Source organism: Diabrotica undecimpunctata, chromosome 9 (assembly GCF_040954645.1).
Source record: "Diabrotica undecimpunctata isolate CICGRU chromosome 9, icDiaUnde3, whole genome shotgun sequence".
Lineage (NCBI taxonomy): Eukaryota > Metazoa > Arthropoda > Insecta > Coleoptera > Chrysomelidae > Diabrotica > Diabrotica undecimpunctata.
Window position 1 is genome coordinate 17,923,731 of NC_092811.1, and position 15,346 is coordinate 17,939,076.

The 15,346-nt window shown below is 30.7% G+C and overlaps 1 protein-coding gene across 3 annotated transcripts in view; it reads right to left on the reverse strand.

Annotated features, from left to right (window-relative positions):
* The window catches only part of LOC140449619 (uncharacterized), a 34,060-nt gene extending 22,688 nt beyond the window's left edge, over positions 1–11,372 (reverse strand). Inside the window, exons 1-2 of one of the 3 annotated variants that reach the window (XM_072542850.1) lie at positions 11,242–11,372; positions 10,928–11,143 (exon numbers count right to left, since the gene is read on the reverse strand). In XM_072542850.1, coding sequence (XP_072398951.1) covers positions 10,928–11,129 — 202 coding nt within the window. In that variant the 5' untranslated portion in view covers positions 11,130–11,143; positions 11,242–11,372. The other 2 variants (XM_072542853.1, XM_072542851.1) reach the window with 2 other exon arrangements.
* Positions 11,373–15,346: the final 3,974 nt, after the last annotated feature.

Genomic DNA, 15,346 nt, shown 5'->3' on the forward strand with positions numbered 1-15,346 from the left:
ATCCGTTTCTTTCAAATATTGGCTTAACTGAATTTTGTAAGGGTGAAAACTTTAATCATTCTTTAAAATACGCTGAATACTAGCACGAGACAAATTTAGCGCTTGTGCATATTACGTGAATGCTGAGGATTACCATTCACAGCACGTCGAACTCTTGCAATATTGACAGCAGTTTGAAAAGTTTTTACTTTGCCTGGATGTTTCACAATTGTAACAACTTCTTCTTCTCTAAATTTCTTTACACATGCGTGCACTGACATCGCGGCTGGTGCATTACCCACGCGTCTAATTATACCGCACACAAAAAAGGCTTCGAGCAACTGTATATAACATTGGCTTTAAAATACGCCTCAGCCATGTAGGCACACTGCGTTTTCATCCACTGTTCCATGGTAACTGAAATCCGCACATGTCGGCTACATGGCTGACATATCGCGTACATGGAATTTCGAACAGGGCCGGCGTAAGGTAAGTTTAAATACTAAAATCTACTCTGAGACACCCTGTATATATATTACACCAAAGCTATCCAGAAGCAAATAACATACTACGGGCAGAATTTGTGAAGCTGCTCGCCAAACAACTCGTTGAACGATATTTAAATAGAAGAATTATCAAGCAAAGACTTTCAAGAGAATTGAGAATGAACATCAGTAGAATACTGAACCAACCGATGATTGATGAAAACGTGCATCCCGATATGAACCAGAAACGAAAAAGATGTGGGCTCTGTCCACGAAAAAATGATAAAAAGACTAAGAATTCATGTGATGTTTGTAAGATATCAATGTGTGATAACTGTAGAGCTAATATTTGTAAAGAATGTGCAAAGTAACTTTCTATCTGAATTCCAAAATTGCTAAAGTTTGGGTGTTGTAGTTTTTTATATGGGGGGTTAATTTTTTTGGTTTATTTTGTTTTTTCATATTTCGTATATTTGATCTTTAATTTTCCATAACTATTTTATAAACATTTTAAACAATAAAAAAATTACAACATTTTTAGTAAACCGTTTCATTATTTAGGATATTTTGACATGTAATTTGTAATATGTTTAATAACTAACAATTTGGAAAAATATTATAAAAAAATGCATACACTAATGTACAATATATCAAAGAAATTATATTGAACATAATTTGTCATATTTTAAAAAAATGTTGGCAATACCAAATAGAAATTACATGGGGTCTACATGGCACCACATCCGTAGTTATGTTCCAGAAAGTACACGTCAGTGGTAGAAGGTTAAGCACGATCTAACGTGAAATGGGCGATTTTGATGATTTTACGAATAAAAACGTTTTTTTCAAAATTCCACACATGTGCTATTTAAATTTTAGCATGAAATATCTGCTTTTACTTTAAATAACATATCCCAACTGTAATATGTTGGTTATTTTAGCTTTTGATACAAAATGCTTTAGAACTCAACGTCACAACTGTGAGATCTATAAGGTGGAAAAAAATTCGTAAGTAGCATTTTTTGTACGGAGTTTAATTTTGTATCTACCAATGAGACTGTTTAATACGTCTACTCCACCCATGTGTCTGTTATATTATTTGACCAGATGTGGACATGAAATCTTGATTGTCTTATTTCGTTTTTGCCAAACCTATCTACTTCTTGCATAGGTAACTGTTCAGCAAAATTAGATATAAGTGTAATAGCTTTGTTATCTTTCCAAATAACTGTAGATATATCAACATCACCACCTTCTGCTTTCTGCATGAAAGAGGATGTGCCTCTTTCTTGCTTCTTTATCTTATTATCTGAAAGTAATTTGCAATTTGGAATCCTACTGCTTTAAAAAGTGCCCAGTGAGTAAATGCCTTGGTTAGCCAATTATACTACTAAGGGAACTGATGAATAGTAGTTGTCCAGAAACCGCAATTTTGCACATTCAATTTTCGTCAATAGCCACCTATAAAAAAAATTTATACTCAGCGTTATCGTCAACACGACGGTTAAGTGATAACTGACTAATTCGTCCGTTTTATAAAATATTAGACGACGTTGCCAAGTTACAAAATGTGTATATATAATAATATTGAACTTAGAGCTAAGATTAATATTATTATAAAAATTAATATTAAACTCAGATTAATAATATTAATCTTAGCTCTAAGTTTAATTGTACTAACCGCGGAAATCTTTCCGAACATAATAATATTGGTATATATCGAATATTTTACATAGTGCTGTTTGGACTTAATATTATTTCACTGTGTTGTACATGTAAAATCTCGGTATGTTTCATATATGATACATTGGGCAGTGTAGGGTTAAGTCTTTTGTTTGGTGCAAATTTCACATTCAAACGGTTTTTCACCAGTATGCACTCTCATATGCACTTTTAAATATTGTTTCATTGAAAATTGTCTGGTACAAACCTCACATTAAAATAAGTTTTCATCAGTATGCACTGCCATATGCGATTTCAAAACATGTTTTGTTAAAAATTGTTTGGTGCAAATTTCACATTTAAATGGTTTTTCACCAGTATGCATTCTCATATGCAAATTTAAACCATCTTTCCTTGAAAATTGTTTCGTACAAATTTCACATTTAAATATTTTTTCACCATTATGCATTCTCATATGCGATTTTAAATTATATTTCCTTGAAAATTGTTTGGTACATATTTCACATTCAAATAGTTTCTCATCATTATGTATTGCCATATGTGTTTTTAAAGTAAACTTCGTTGAAAATTGTTTGGTGCAAATTTCACATTTAAATAGTTTTTCACCAGTATGCACTCTCACATGGGCTTTTAAATTTTGTTTCAATGAAAATTTTTTGGTACAAACCTCACATTCAAATGGGGTTTCACCAGTATGCACTGCCATATGAGATTTCAAAACGTATTTTGTTGAAAATTGTTTGGTGCAAAATTCACATTTAAATGGTTTTTTACCAGTATGCACTCTCATATGCGCATTTAAATGTTGTTTCGTTGAAAATTGTCTGGTACAAACCCCACATTCAAATGGGTTTTCACCAGTATGCACTGTCATATGCGCTTTTAAATGTTGTTTCATTAAAAAATTTTTGGCACAAACCTCACATTCAAATGGGATTTCACCAGTATGCAATGCCATATGCGATTTCAAAACGTGTTTTCTTGAAAATTGTTTGGTGCAAATTTCACATTTAAAGGGTTTTTCACCAGTATGCATTCTCATATGCACTTTTAAACGTTGTTTCATTGAAAATTGTCTGGTACAAACCTCACATTCAAATGGGTTTTCACCAGTATGCACTCTCATATGCTCTTTTAAACTTTGTTTCATTGAAAATTGTTTGGTACAAACCCCACATTCAAATGGTTTTTCACCAGTATGCACTCTCATATGCACTTTTAAATATTGTCTCATTGGAAATTGTTTGGCACAAACCTCACATTCAAATGGGGTTTCACCAGTATGCAATGCCATATGCGTTTTCAAAACGTGTTTTCTTGAAAATTGTTTTGTGCAAATTTCACATTTAAAGGGTTTTTCACCAGTATGCATTCTCATATGCACTTTTAAACGTAGTTTAATTGAAAATTGTCTGGTACAAACCCCACATTCAAATGGGTTTTCACCAGTATGCACTCTCATATGCTCTTTTAAACTTTGTTTCTTTGAAAATTGTCTGGTACAAACCCCGCATTCAAATGGTTTTTCACCAGTATGCACTCTCATATGCACTTTTAAATATTTTTTCATTGAAAATTGTTTGGTACAAACGTCACATTCAAATGGGTTTTCACCAGTATGCACTGCCATATGCGATTTCAAAACGTGTTTTGTTGAAAATTGTTTGGGGCATATACCACATTTAAATGGTTGTTCATCACTATGCACTGTCATATGTCTTTTTAAATGATACTTTGTTGAAAATTTTATAGTGCAAATTCCACATTCAAATGGTTTTTCACCAGTATGCACTGCCATATGCGATTTCAAAACGTATTTTGTTGAAAATTGTTTGGTGCATATACCACATTTAAATGGTTTTTCATCACTATGCACTGTCATATGTCTTTTTAAATGATACTTTGTTGAAAATTTTATAGTGCAAATTCCACATTCAAATGGTTTTTCACCAGTATGCACTCTCATATGCTGTTTTAAATGTTGTTTCATTGAAAATTGTCTGGTACAAACCCCGCATTCAAATGGTTTTTCACCAGTATGCACTCTCATATGCGATTGTAAAGTTTCCTTCATTGAAAATTGTTTTGTGTAGATTTCACATGTAAAAGGTTTTTCCCCAGTGTGTATCCTCATATGTAGTTCTGAACGATAATTATTTGACAATGGTTTGTCACTCCTATCATGATTTTTTAATAGGCCACTGAGATCATCTTTGAAAGAGAAACCTAAAATGATAATTACCTGTTAAATCAGAATTACGTAATTAAATGAAAATTAATAATGTATCTATGGTTGCAGAAAATATATCTAGGCTGAGTTGAAGAAATATGTACATGTTGCAGTTATATAAATGGTTTTCATCGATTTCCATCCAATCCGCTAGAAAACTCGATAAGTAGTCTTAATAATATTAATAATTTTGTAACATCCAGTATAAATCAGGAGCAGTCGAATTTACAAATATTATAAAATGATACGTTAAAACAGATAAACAAATTAACTCATTAAATTCTAATGTGCCAGAAAAAAAACAGACCTGTATATTTATATGATAAAACTAATTTAGGGCCATTTCACATTTTAAATGAAAACAATGATAAAATTTTTACAAGCAAATTAAATGCAACTTGTTAAACTGTTTGTTCGGGCTGTTAGGCAGTTGTCTTCTGAGATTAGTGGAAACTGTAAAATGGAACATCAGAATTTCTGCAGGCGACACAATCTCTTAAATATTTTTTTAACCTCCCCTGTAACTACACATACTTCACACTTTACTTTATACTGCTACAATTTCCATGAAAAGGGACAAAAACAGAAAACTTTACAAATTCGACGAATAAATTTGGATCCAGACCTAAGCCGACTGTCTTTTACAGCGACTCAAGTAGGAATGAGCAATTATCTTCTAAAATGCATCGCATAAGTTAGAATAAAAACAAAACGCTGGGTATAAACAAACACAAACGGGAATTGAATTAATTTGAAAACGCAGTATCGGCCGGTATAATGATCAAAGAAAAAATATCAAAGAATTTGCGCCTGTGACATAAACAAACAATAAAATGATTTATTATCGACTTGGCGACGTGAAAAGAACGAAATATTATTTGGATTTATCTTGAAAGATACGAACTAAGAAACATGAAAAAAATTCTTCGCTATTATAATGCATATACATATGAGGGGATTCCATTATATATATATATATATATATATATATATATATATATATATATATATATATATATATATATATATAAGTTATAGAGCGACGCCTATGGGTTTATTCAGGATTTCATTCAACTATTATAGAACATATCAGGTTACTAAACAATCAAAATGAGTATAAATCCGACCCAATAGAACAAAAAGTAAACTATGCATTATTAGCTTACAACAGTACTATCCACGCCGTAACAAAAATGAAACCCCATGAACTAGTTACGGGACATTTAGACACCAACTCCCCATTTAACATTGACCTAGAGCAACAATTAATTAATAATTATATTTCTAATCATAAGGATAAAATAAAATTACTGTATTCTAATATTAACAAAAAACTTCAAGAGAATAAAGCAAAAGTTATAAATAAAGCAAATGAAACACGCGAGGAATTACCAAAAGAAATTCCTACCGAAGTATTTGTGCGAAACAGACAAATAAAAGGAAAAACTAAAAATAAATATCAAAAAGAAAATATTAAATCCATTAATAAATTTAAGAAAATAGCGAAACTCATTAAGCGGCATAAAAATACTACCGAAAACATTCACCTTTCAAATGTAAAGCGACCTAAACGGAAAACTTATATTTTTCCAGGTTCGTCACAATCGGACATACAACAGCCGAAATAAAAGATATCACCCACAACCTAGGCATTCTACCTATAAAATTAGGAACCGCAAAACTCCAAAAATCTAGTCATACATTTGTACATTTTTATAATTTAAAACCACTTGTAACTGAATATGACAACCTGAACAAGCAATTTGAGTATCTTAAAAATAACATTTCTAACAGCGAATTCTTTAGATCAGAGACGTACAACTACGTTAATATTATTCAATATATCAAAAATAGCATACAAAGAATCTCTTTATTTTACAAAACACAATTACCATTTGAATTAAAACACGAAAATATTTTAGATTTTGAATCCATTCTGGAAATCACCTGTAAAATAGATGAAAACCAAATTCAATATTTTCTGACAATTCCTATCGATTTTGAGAACATCTTTGATCTCTACTATTTATTACCTATACCCACACAAATTGAGTCAGAATTTGCAATAATAATACCTAATACAAGATATTTGCTAAAAAAATAAAAATACAATAATACCTCTCAACGACATTTGCACCCACGGTAAAAATTTCCAATGTCCAAGCCGTCTACAAAATAACCAAATTAATTTAAAATTTGAAAAAAAAAAATCCCACAAACAGAATCACACCCATCATGGAACAAAGAGAAAATTACCACATTCTCAGCCTTTGGACGATCATATTATATCTTGCCATCGTTGTAATAATCATCTACATTATCTATAAGAAAATAACGATAAGAACAAGAAAAGAAACCAAAAGAAAGGAAGACATAAGAATGTAAAACATACAGGACCCAGACGATTCCAGTTCGAAAATTCACCTCCCACAAGGAGCTTCAATCTAGCGGAAGAGGAGTTATAGAGCGACGCCTATGGGTTTATTCAGGCCATGGACTCAGGAGTGCTGACATTGTCAAAGACATTGAACTTAGGAGTGCTGACGCTATGTTTCGTAATATTGTGAATTGTATAATTGCAACTGTAATATGTTTTATTTTAACTAATATTTTGTTCAGTTCAGTTAAGAAGTAAAATTTGCACAAATTTTGAATGAAAATTTAAACTTTATAATGAAACTTATCGCTATAAAATTCATCAAATTTTTCGAAACTTACAGTCCTTCGAAACGAAGATACTTTCGAAAGATCGACATAGGAAAGTGGAGAATAACTGTTTCAGCTCCGTTTTTTTTTCGAGATCGGAACTTCAAATTGAAACATATAGGAAAATTTTACATTATCTCGGCTTACATTGCAGCTAGAAACCTCTTTTTTTAATCTAGGGTAGCTCGTCGAAATATGAATAACTACATAGTTTTCACTGGCCGGGAAATATGGGAAACCTCGGAAAAAGTCCATTTGAAATTTACCGTAAAAACTTACTTTTTTTTTAATTTGGCTGGAATAGTCTGCCGCAGTATTAATAATGATGACATAATTTTCACTCCCCGGAAATCTCGGAAAATCCCGGAAAATCAACATAATTATAATTAATATAACGAATATAATAATATATTGTGTAAAAAATTACCTGAAATTTAATTTATAAAATATGTAAGTATTATTACATCATTGACGAAAAAAAAAATGTTGATTTTCCGGGATTTTCGGGGGGAGAAAATTATGCCATCATTATTAATACTGCGACAGACTATTCTAGCCAAATTAAAAAAAACGTAAGTTTTTACGGTGAATTTCAAATGGACTCAATTTTTCCGAGGTTTCCCATATTTCCAGAGCAATGAAAACTATGTAGTTATTCATATTTCGACGAGCTACCCCAGATTAAAAAAAGAGGCTTCTAACTGCAATGGAAGCCAAGATAATCTAAATTTTTCCTACGTGTTTCAATTTGAAGTTCCGATCTCAAAAAAAAAACGGAGCTGAAACAGTTTTCCTTTTCACTTTACTATGTCGATCTTTCTAAAGAACCTTCGTTTCGAAGGGCTGTAAGTTTCGAAAAATTTGATGAATTTCATAGCTATAAAATTCAATATAAAGTTTAGATTTTCTTTCAAAATTTGTGCAAATTTTACTTCTTAAGGTTTATAAACAATGGAGATATGATTTTTTTAAAAATAGTGCCAAACTTGTTTTTATTTTGTACATGTCAAATGTCAAACATTTCAAACCATTTGTATATATACTGTATGATATTATTAATGTCATATACAATAAACTTAAAAATACATTTATAGATTAAATTTTTATAGTTCATAACAATTTTCTTAAGGTTTGCCTGAAAATTTTAATATTTAGTCGAGGCACCTGTTTGATTTTTTTTGTGTGTGAGAGTGGAAATCTTCTAAAGACCGTACCAGGCGTGAGTTGGATTCAGAGTAGATAGAGTATATCTAAACTCATTTGCCCTTTTTGGGGGGCCCTGGTCCCAAATTCATTCATAGTAACCTGAAAACAAACTAAAATCACTCTCGTCTTACGAGCCTTTTTAACTTAGTTTCTTTTCCTTGACTTTACGTAGCATATTACATTGTTGTCGTTTTCTACATCTCAATCGCCATTTCTTCTTATTGTAGATATTTTATTTAGCGAGGTGTTTTTTTCATTGCTGTTTTTATTTATTTGTTCCACTACAGTTTAGAACGTCATCTTTCTCTCCTTCTGTTAGAAATATGCCTTATTGTCAGTGAAAATTGTACAATTTTATCGACAAAGCATACAAAAAGTGAAAAAAAAGGTTAACTTTCTGGTAGAGTAGTCATGATTAAGTCTTGCTGAAAAAACATGTAGGTGTTTAACGAATTAAGCAAACAGTTTATAAAATATACAAAGAGGGAAGAGTTAAAATCCCGTGATTTTTGAAGTAGCTTCTACAATGTGTTATTCTTCTGAGGCCAAAATTTAAAAATAACATTATTTAAAAATATATTTAAATACAAAATTTAAAAAAGGTTAACTAAAGAGTATGTTTAACGATTAATTACTGTTGTAAACGTTAAGCAGAATTAGCTTTGCATTGTGTGTGAGATGAATATAACCAGAACATTTTTCAGGTTCAGACTCGTATTCACTTCCTGAAATAGTGGCATGAATGTACAGAACATCGTCACTAATCATTTCTATATTACTCATATTTATAGTTATTGCACTGGCTTCTGTCCTAAATAAAAGACAAAAGGAAAATGAAGTTCTTTTCAAATAAACTTTTTTCTCACAGAAGCCCACTTAGTGATAATTTGATATGAAGTTAATATTATCCTTTTACCTAAATAAAATTCCAAGAAATTTTCCAATCTATTATAAGCACTGGCTTTACGTACCTAGAAATTTGTAATTCTGAATTCCAAGTACAAATGCAATTAACTGATTAAATTTAAATATGTACACAAAATTATGCTTAAAATTTTATTTACCAATCGTTAACAACTCAAAATTAAAATACGTACCTGGCTACACCTACTTTGTATCATTTAGTAAAGTTCGTTTAAACTTTGGATATAATTTAAAATTGAACCTAATGCAACGAAAGACTAAGGGTGACTATTCGTTACTTAACGAATTCGAAATTCGTTATGTAACTTTTGACTTTTCATCCCAACAAAGGATGAGCTCATTAATAAAGTGTTACCGAACATTATTGCTAACCACAAAAATCACAATTCATTGACTGAACAAACAATAATTAGCAGCAAAGAACAAGGATCTAGACAACTTACACTTATTAATTCAAAATAAAATCATTAGTCCACTGCACTAATTCAAATTTATTAACTGTGTAACAAAGACATATGCTAGGTATACAATATGGCATAATTTACAATTAAAGGTTGGCTTGGTCCTCACTAAATCTGAACCAACTAAAACTATGTGACTATAAATGGAGTTTTTGGTGTGAAAACTCAATAGCAAATATAAGGAAAACTTAAGGTTGACGATATTCTCATTCTGAGAATTCTGATAACACAGAGTGTGTGATACATAACAGATACAAGTGAAACTCATTTATACTCCATTCGCTTATCTTGGGCATATTTCGACAGATTCATTGTCGGAAACCTACAACACAACAATTCCTACTTCTCAGTATTACTAGCTCAAGTATACTACTATTGCAGACTTCTTTCTTTGAAAAAAAGAAGAATTATTCTAAATAGTGGAAGTGTATACTAAACCCATAAAATTTTGGGTAGTATATATTTAAAAAATATATTTTAGTTGTTATAATTTAACATAACTATTTATTATATGGTGTAGATAAATAAATATTGATTGTCGGTAATTCGCAAAGTTCTATTTTATTTACTATTTAGTTTGTTTACTATTAATATGGACTATGAGTACGTGTGCTTGGTTGTATAGTAATTTCCAGCCATTTCTACTCTGTCAAAAAGTAACTAACTTCGCAAAAAAATAATTACTAAATTCACTAGACAGTTCGGACTGGGAATAGCGAACCGAGTATAGCAAATTGTTACTTTGTTACCATGTAAATTAGCAAGTTTCTGAAATTTGATCGAACCTAATTAATTTGACCTTCCCTGCTAATAATTTAACAGAACATTTGTTCTTCTTGTTCTATGTTCATATATATATATATATATATATATATATATATATATATATATATATATATATATATATATATATACATATTCATAGCCACAAAAAGAAACAAAATTATTAATAAATTTGGAGCAAATGTGAGAAGAATATAGAGGTATATATGCCTCTATACTCTTTGATGATAATTCCAAACCATGTTTGAATTTTATATTACAACCCAGCTACTTCAAATAAATGCCCTACCCTATAACTTTTACTTGTAAATAAATTTACTCAACATACTTATTTGAAGTTTTTTTTAATTACAATTTTTAATTTAAGTAACATTTAAAATCCTTAACCTAGTATTAGAGGATGAAAAGGAATATTTTTATTTGTCAGCAAGATCATAGCAGCTTAAATGTACATAACTACTTTTACTTACCATCATCTTGTTCTATTTCAGCTTTTATAGGACATTTCTTATCGTCTAAATAAACAAATGTATCATTTGTACATTCTCTTTTAGGTTCCTCCTTAATTTCAATTTTAAAGGTGTCCTGTAGAACTTTATCTACTTCATTATCTATTTCACTTTTGCAAGTTCTTTCACCAACTTCTTGTTTTACTTCAGTTTGATTAAACATGATTTTATATGTCTCTGTAATATTTGGCAATATTAATATCAAAGAATATAGTATTCTTTGTTAATATGTATCTACATCTGTTGATCTGGTAAATCTACATCTACAAACTAACCTCAAACTCAAAACCAATTCTTCCTCTTCACGGTACAATATGAATACACATGTGTATTCATTGTACCATGCTTCCTCTTTTTTTTTTTGGGTAGGTTTTGGTCCGATCCAGAATACACCATGTATTCTGTGGTCCCATTATGGACATTTTTCATATTTGAATCCGGCGAAGATAGACTCAAATTAGCTGTCAATTGAGTGTCATAGAACGAAATATCGCTTTGGCAGTGTTGCACATGTCCTTATAATGTTTATGTTATATGCTTTAAATACAATGAGGGAAATCAATTTTATAATTTATATAAGACAATAATGAATTAATATTTTTTTCTTGATATTAATTGCAGTTAATGATTAGAATTTTTTTGGTAATCGCCTTTTGATATGTTAGCGGATAGATTTGGCATTAAAGTCAGAACACTGAACACTCAAATTACCAGGTGCCAAGGCACAGTTTCAGTTTAACCACAAACAGTTAGGACACTCGGAGTCGGCGCCTTTGAAGTATAAAAGTATCTAGACGCTATATTGAAAACAGTCTAGATCAGATACGGACTGGCACAAGTGGTTAGAACAGAGACGTGTTTATATTATTTCAAGTTAATTTAAGTTAATTACAATATATTGTTGTAATTTTAATCCTCAGCTGGTATCGTTATTTTATAAACACTCAACTGGCATCGTGCGTAAATACCCCAAAATTAAAGTGACCAGCATTTATCTATGCATTGAAAAAAAGAACACACGTCTCATACAATATTTATTAATAACTAAAAAATACAAAAGTTAAATATTATTATTAAAAATGTTTTATTTATTTTATATAGAAATAAAACTTTTCTACCATAGCCAAATAATCTTAATTTCTAAAACAATCTTGACAAAAGTTTCGGGTGACACTAGATACGTTCTTTTACAGCTTGCTCTCTTACAGTCATCACATGATTTCACTTTTCTGTCTTTATATTTCGGACAAAAATGACAATTTGTTTGCTTAGCAGGTTGTCGATTTGGAAGTTCCTCAGTTGGGTTTCTTGAACTCTTGTCTTGATCTGTTCCAAGAATTTTTATGATTGTGGTTTTTAAATCATTAGAGAGCTGTTTCATATCTTTTCTTCTTTTCAGATGTTCATTCAAAAGACTTTTACCGAGTAATATCGTGAAATGTTTTTGAGACAAAGGACATTGACTATTTGCGCTTTTAAAAGAACATATGCATTTTTTCTTGTTATATCTGAAATTACATAAAAGGCAATTACTATTTAAATGGGAATAAGCCACAATTAAAGGTTAAAGTACGTTTATTGACGTTTCAATTTCCACTTCGGAAATCGTTCTCAAAATACAAACATTAGTAAATTCATGAATGTTGGTGGATACTTACTTATGTTTATGCGTTTTTATTCATCCCTCGAGTTCGACAAAAGTTATTAACATGCGGTTTGCGCCATTTTGTTACGAATTTAATCCAGTTCCATTATATTTTCCAATAAATAGGTGTTTCCATTAAACATTTTGAAGAAAAACAAATTTTATTTTTTTCTATTCGAAAGTACCCTCTACCTATGACAATTAAAACTAAATGAAATTATTTTATAGTAGATGTAAATTAATTCATCCACACTCTTTCTACTGACACTAATTTCGTTAAAATCGGTTGATGCAAACCAAAGTTATAGGTATTTATCCACAAATACTTTCCCACTCTCCCCCACCCTTTATTGGAAAAAATAAAAAAAAGTATTTGAACAACTTTGTGCGAAATTTAGGCCTCTTTCTAGTTTACTTATTTAACAGTTGGTATAATTGGGCATATTTCACAAAAAACTGGCTTTCAAATTTTTCTTCACAGTTTACGCCCCCTAGCGGTTAACTCAGAAACTTGAAAGTTATTTCCAGCGATTTTTCTTGGCCACTTTTACTAAGAAATTTTTTCTCCTAAAGTTATAACATGAATAGTTTCTAATATATAGCCGAGAGATCGGCTTATTGGACCACCCGGTACATCAATAGAAGGTTATCGTTTCTATATTTTGTAATGTTTATTATATGCACAGATTTATCGTGTACATATTATTACAAGATTCTGTTCTGTGTTAAAAGTATATATTTTATATGGACGTCCAGTTTTGGTCCGGACGTACATCGGGTGGACTAAATATGGACGTCTAATCCAATTTTAAGCTTTAGGGCCGGTTGTTCATAACTGTCATATGTGGACTATGCCCTTAAATTACTCTTTGTTGAAAATTTCACATTTAAATCATTTTTCACTAGTATGCCTTGTTAATCCAGTAAAATAAGGCAAAAAACGGGGCAAACCTCGGAATGAAAGATAATAAGCTGAAAATTTGCATACGTCTTTATTTTGATGGTATAAAACTTACCTCAAAAGTCTCATATAATCACGTGTCCGCGACTTAAGATATTAAAGGTCAAAGGTCACGAAAATGAGTTTTCTGCAAATATCTCGTTTCCCTTACACTTTATGACATTTAAGGTGGTAAGAAAAATTGTAGAATGGAAAATTCTCTTCAATTTTTGTCTCAAGTACTTTTATGTACCTTCAACCCTTCTTAAGATAGAGCGCAAAGAGTGGGGGACCGCTTACCTGTGTATACGGTAACGCGAAGTCAGCCAGTAGGATTCAATAAATAATAAGTTATATAGTTAATTATTCACTTAAAATACTATTATTATCATTAAATTTTTATTATTTATTATTAAATAAACTATATTTATAGATATTAATTATAAAATATATATTTTTTATATAATATTTATTTTATTTTTAACAAACATACAATATTAAATAAAATACTTTTCGTCCATATTACTACGAATATTATATCTCGAAATACAAATCTCTTGTACGGCGGTTGCTGTTTCTGCGAAGCTGTAGCAGATGCTCCTTTGTTATATATGACCTAACCGGTTTTTTTAATATGACTTTCTACACACCGTGGCGAATGAGTTTGGGACTTCTATGTATATACGCACAATAGCGGTGGAGGGATATTTCACTTGATGATGGGAATGGTACACATTTCTCTGCGTTAGTATTTCTTTACCGAAAAAAATTTATTTTATCGTTCAGTTGAAAACGACATCTTAGCATCGACAGACGTATAATTTTGAGTGAATATTTTTAATTGCAATGGCTGATTTGTGTTTTATTTGTAACAAGTTAATATCAGAAGGTGTCTCTGTGAGTGTTGTGCGTGGCTTACAAACATTAAAAACTGCAAGTATTGAAAGAAATGACGGTCATAAATTATTTAAATACTACAACATATATTATCGATGGTGGATTTCTTTTGCACCGCGTTGTATGGAATAAAGATACTTTCTGTAATATTTTACATAAATACATCAGATATTTACAAACACATTATGGCTCAAGTATCGTTGTTGTATTTGATGGTTACTCAGACTACACTAAGAACATTAAAGCAATGGAACGACTAAGAAGAACTGCCGGTATTTCAAAATCTTACGAACTCCGTTTTGATGAAACAATGAATGTGCCTATCAGCCAAGAACAATTTTTATCGAACACATATAATAAAAAAATCTTTATAGACATGCTTATCGACAAATTAAAAGCTGTTAATATCACTACAAAACAAGCCAGAGATGATGCTGATGTTCTCATTGTAGAAACAGCTATTGCAGAGTCTGAACATGTAGGAAAAACTTCCGTCATTGTAGGAGAAGATATTGATTTGCTAGTTATCTTGATAGGACGGGCTCAATCACATCAACAAGAAATTTTTTTTTTAAAATTGGTAAGGGTAATGCGGAGACAAAATTATAATCGAAAAGTTTTGATAAATACCCTCATTCTAAGAAACACATCTTATTTTTACACGCGTTTAGTGGATGTGATATGACTTCTGCGATTTATAGGAAAGGTAAAATATCGTTTATTAAAACGTTCGAAAAAAATCACCATTTACATCAGTCACCTCAACTATTTCAACAAAAAAACTGCTCGATATAAGAATTATTTGAAAATAGAGTACGTATTTTCTTAGCAGCGTATAATGCTCCAACATCAGAAGACGATATAGACTCTTTTCGATACACCCAGTGCATCAAATCAA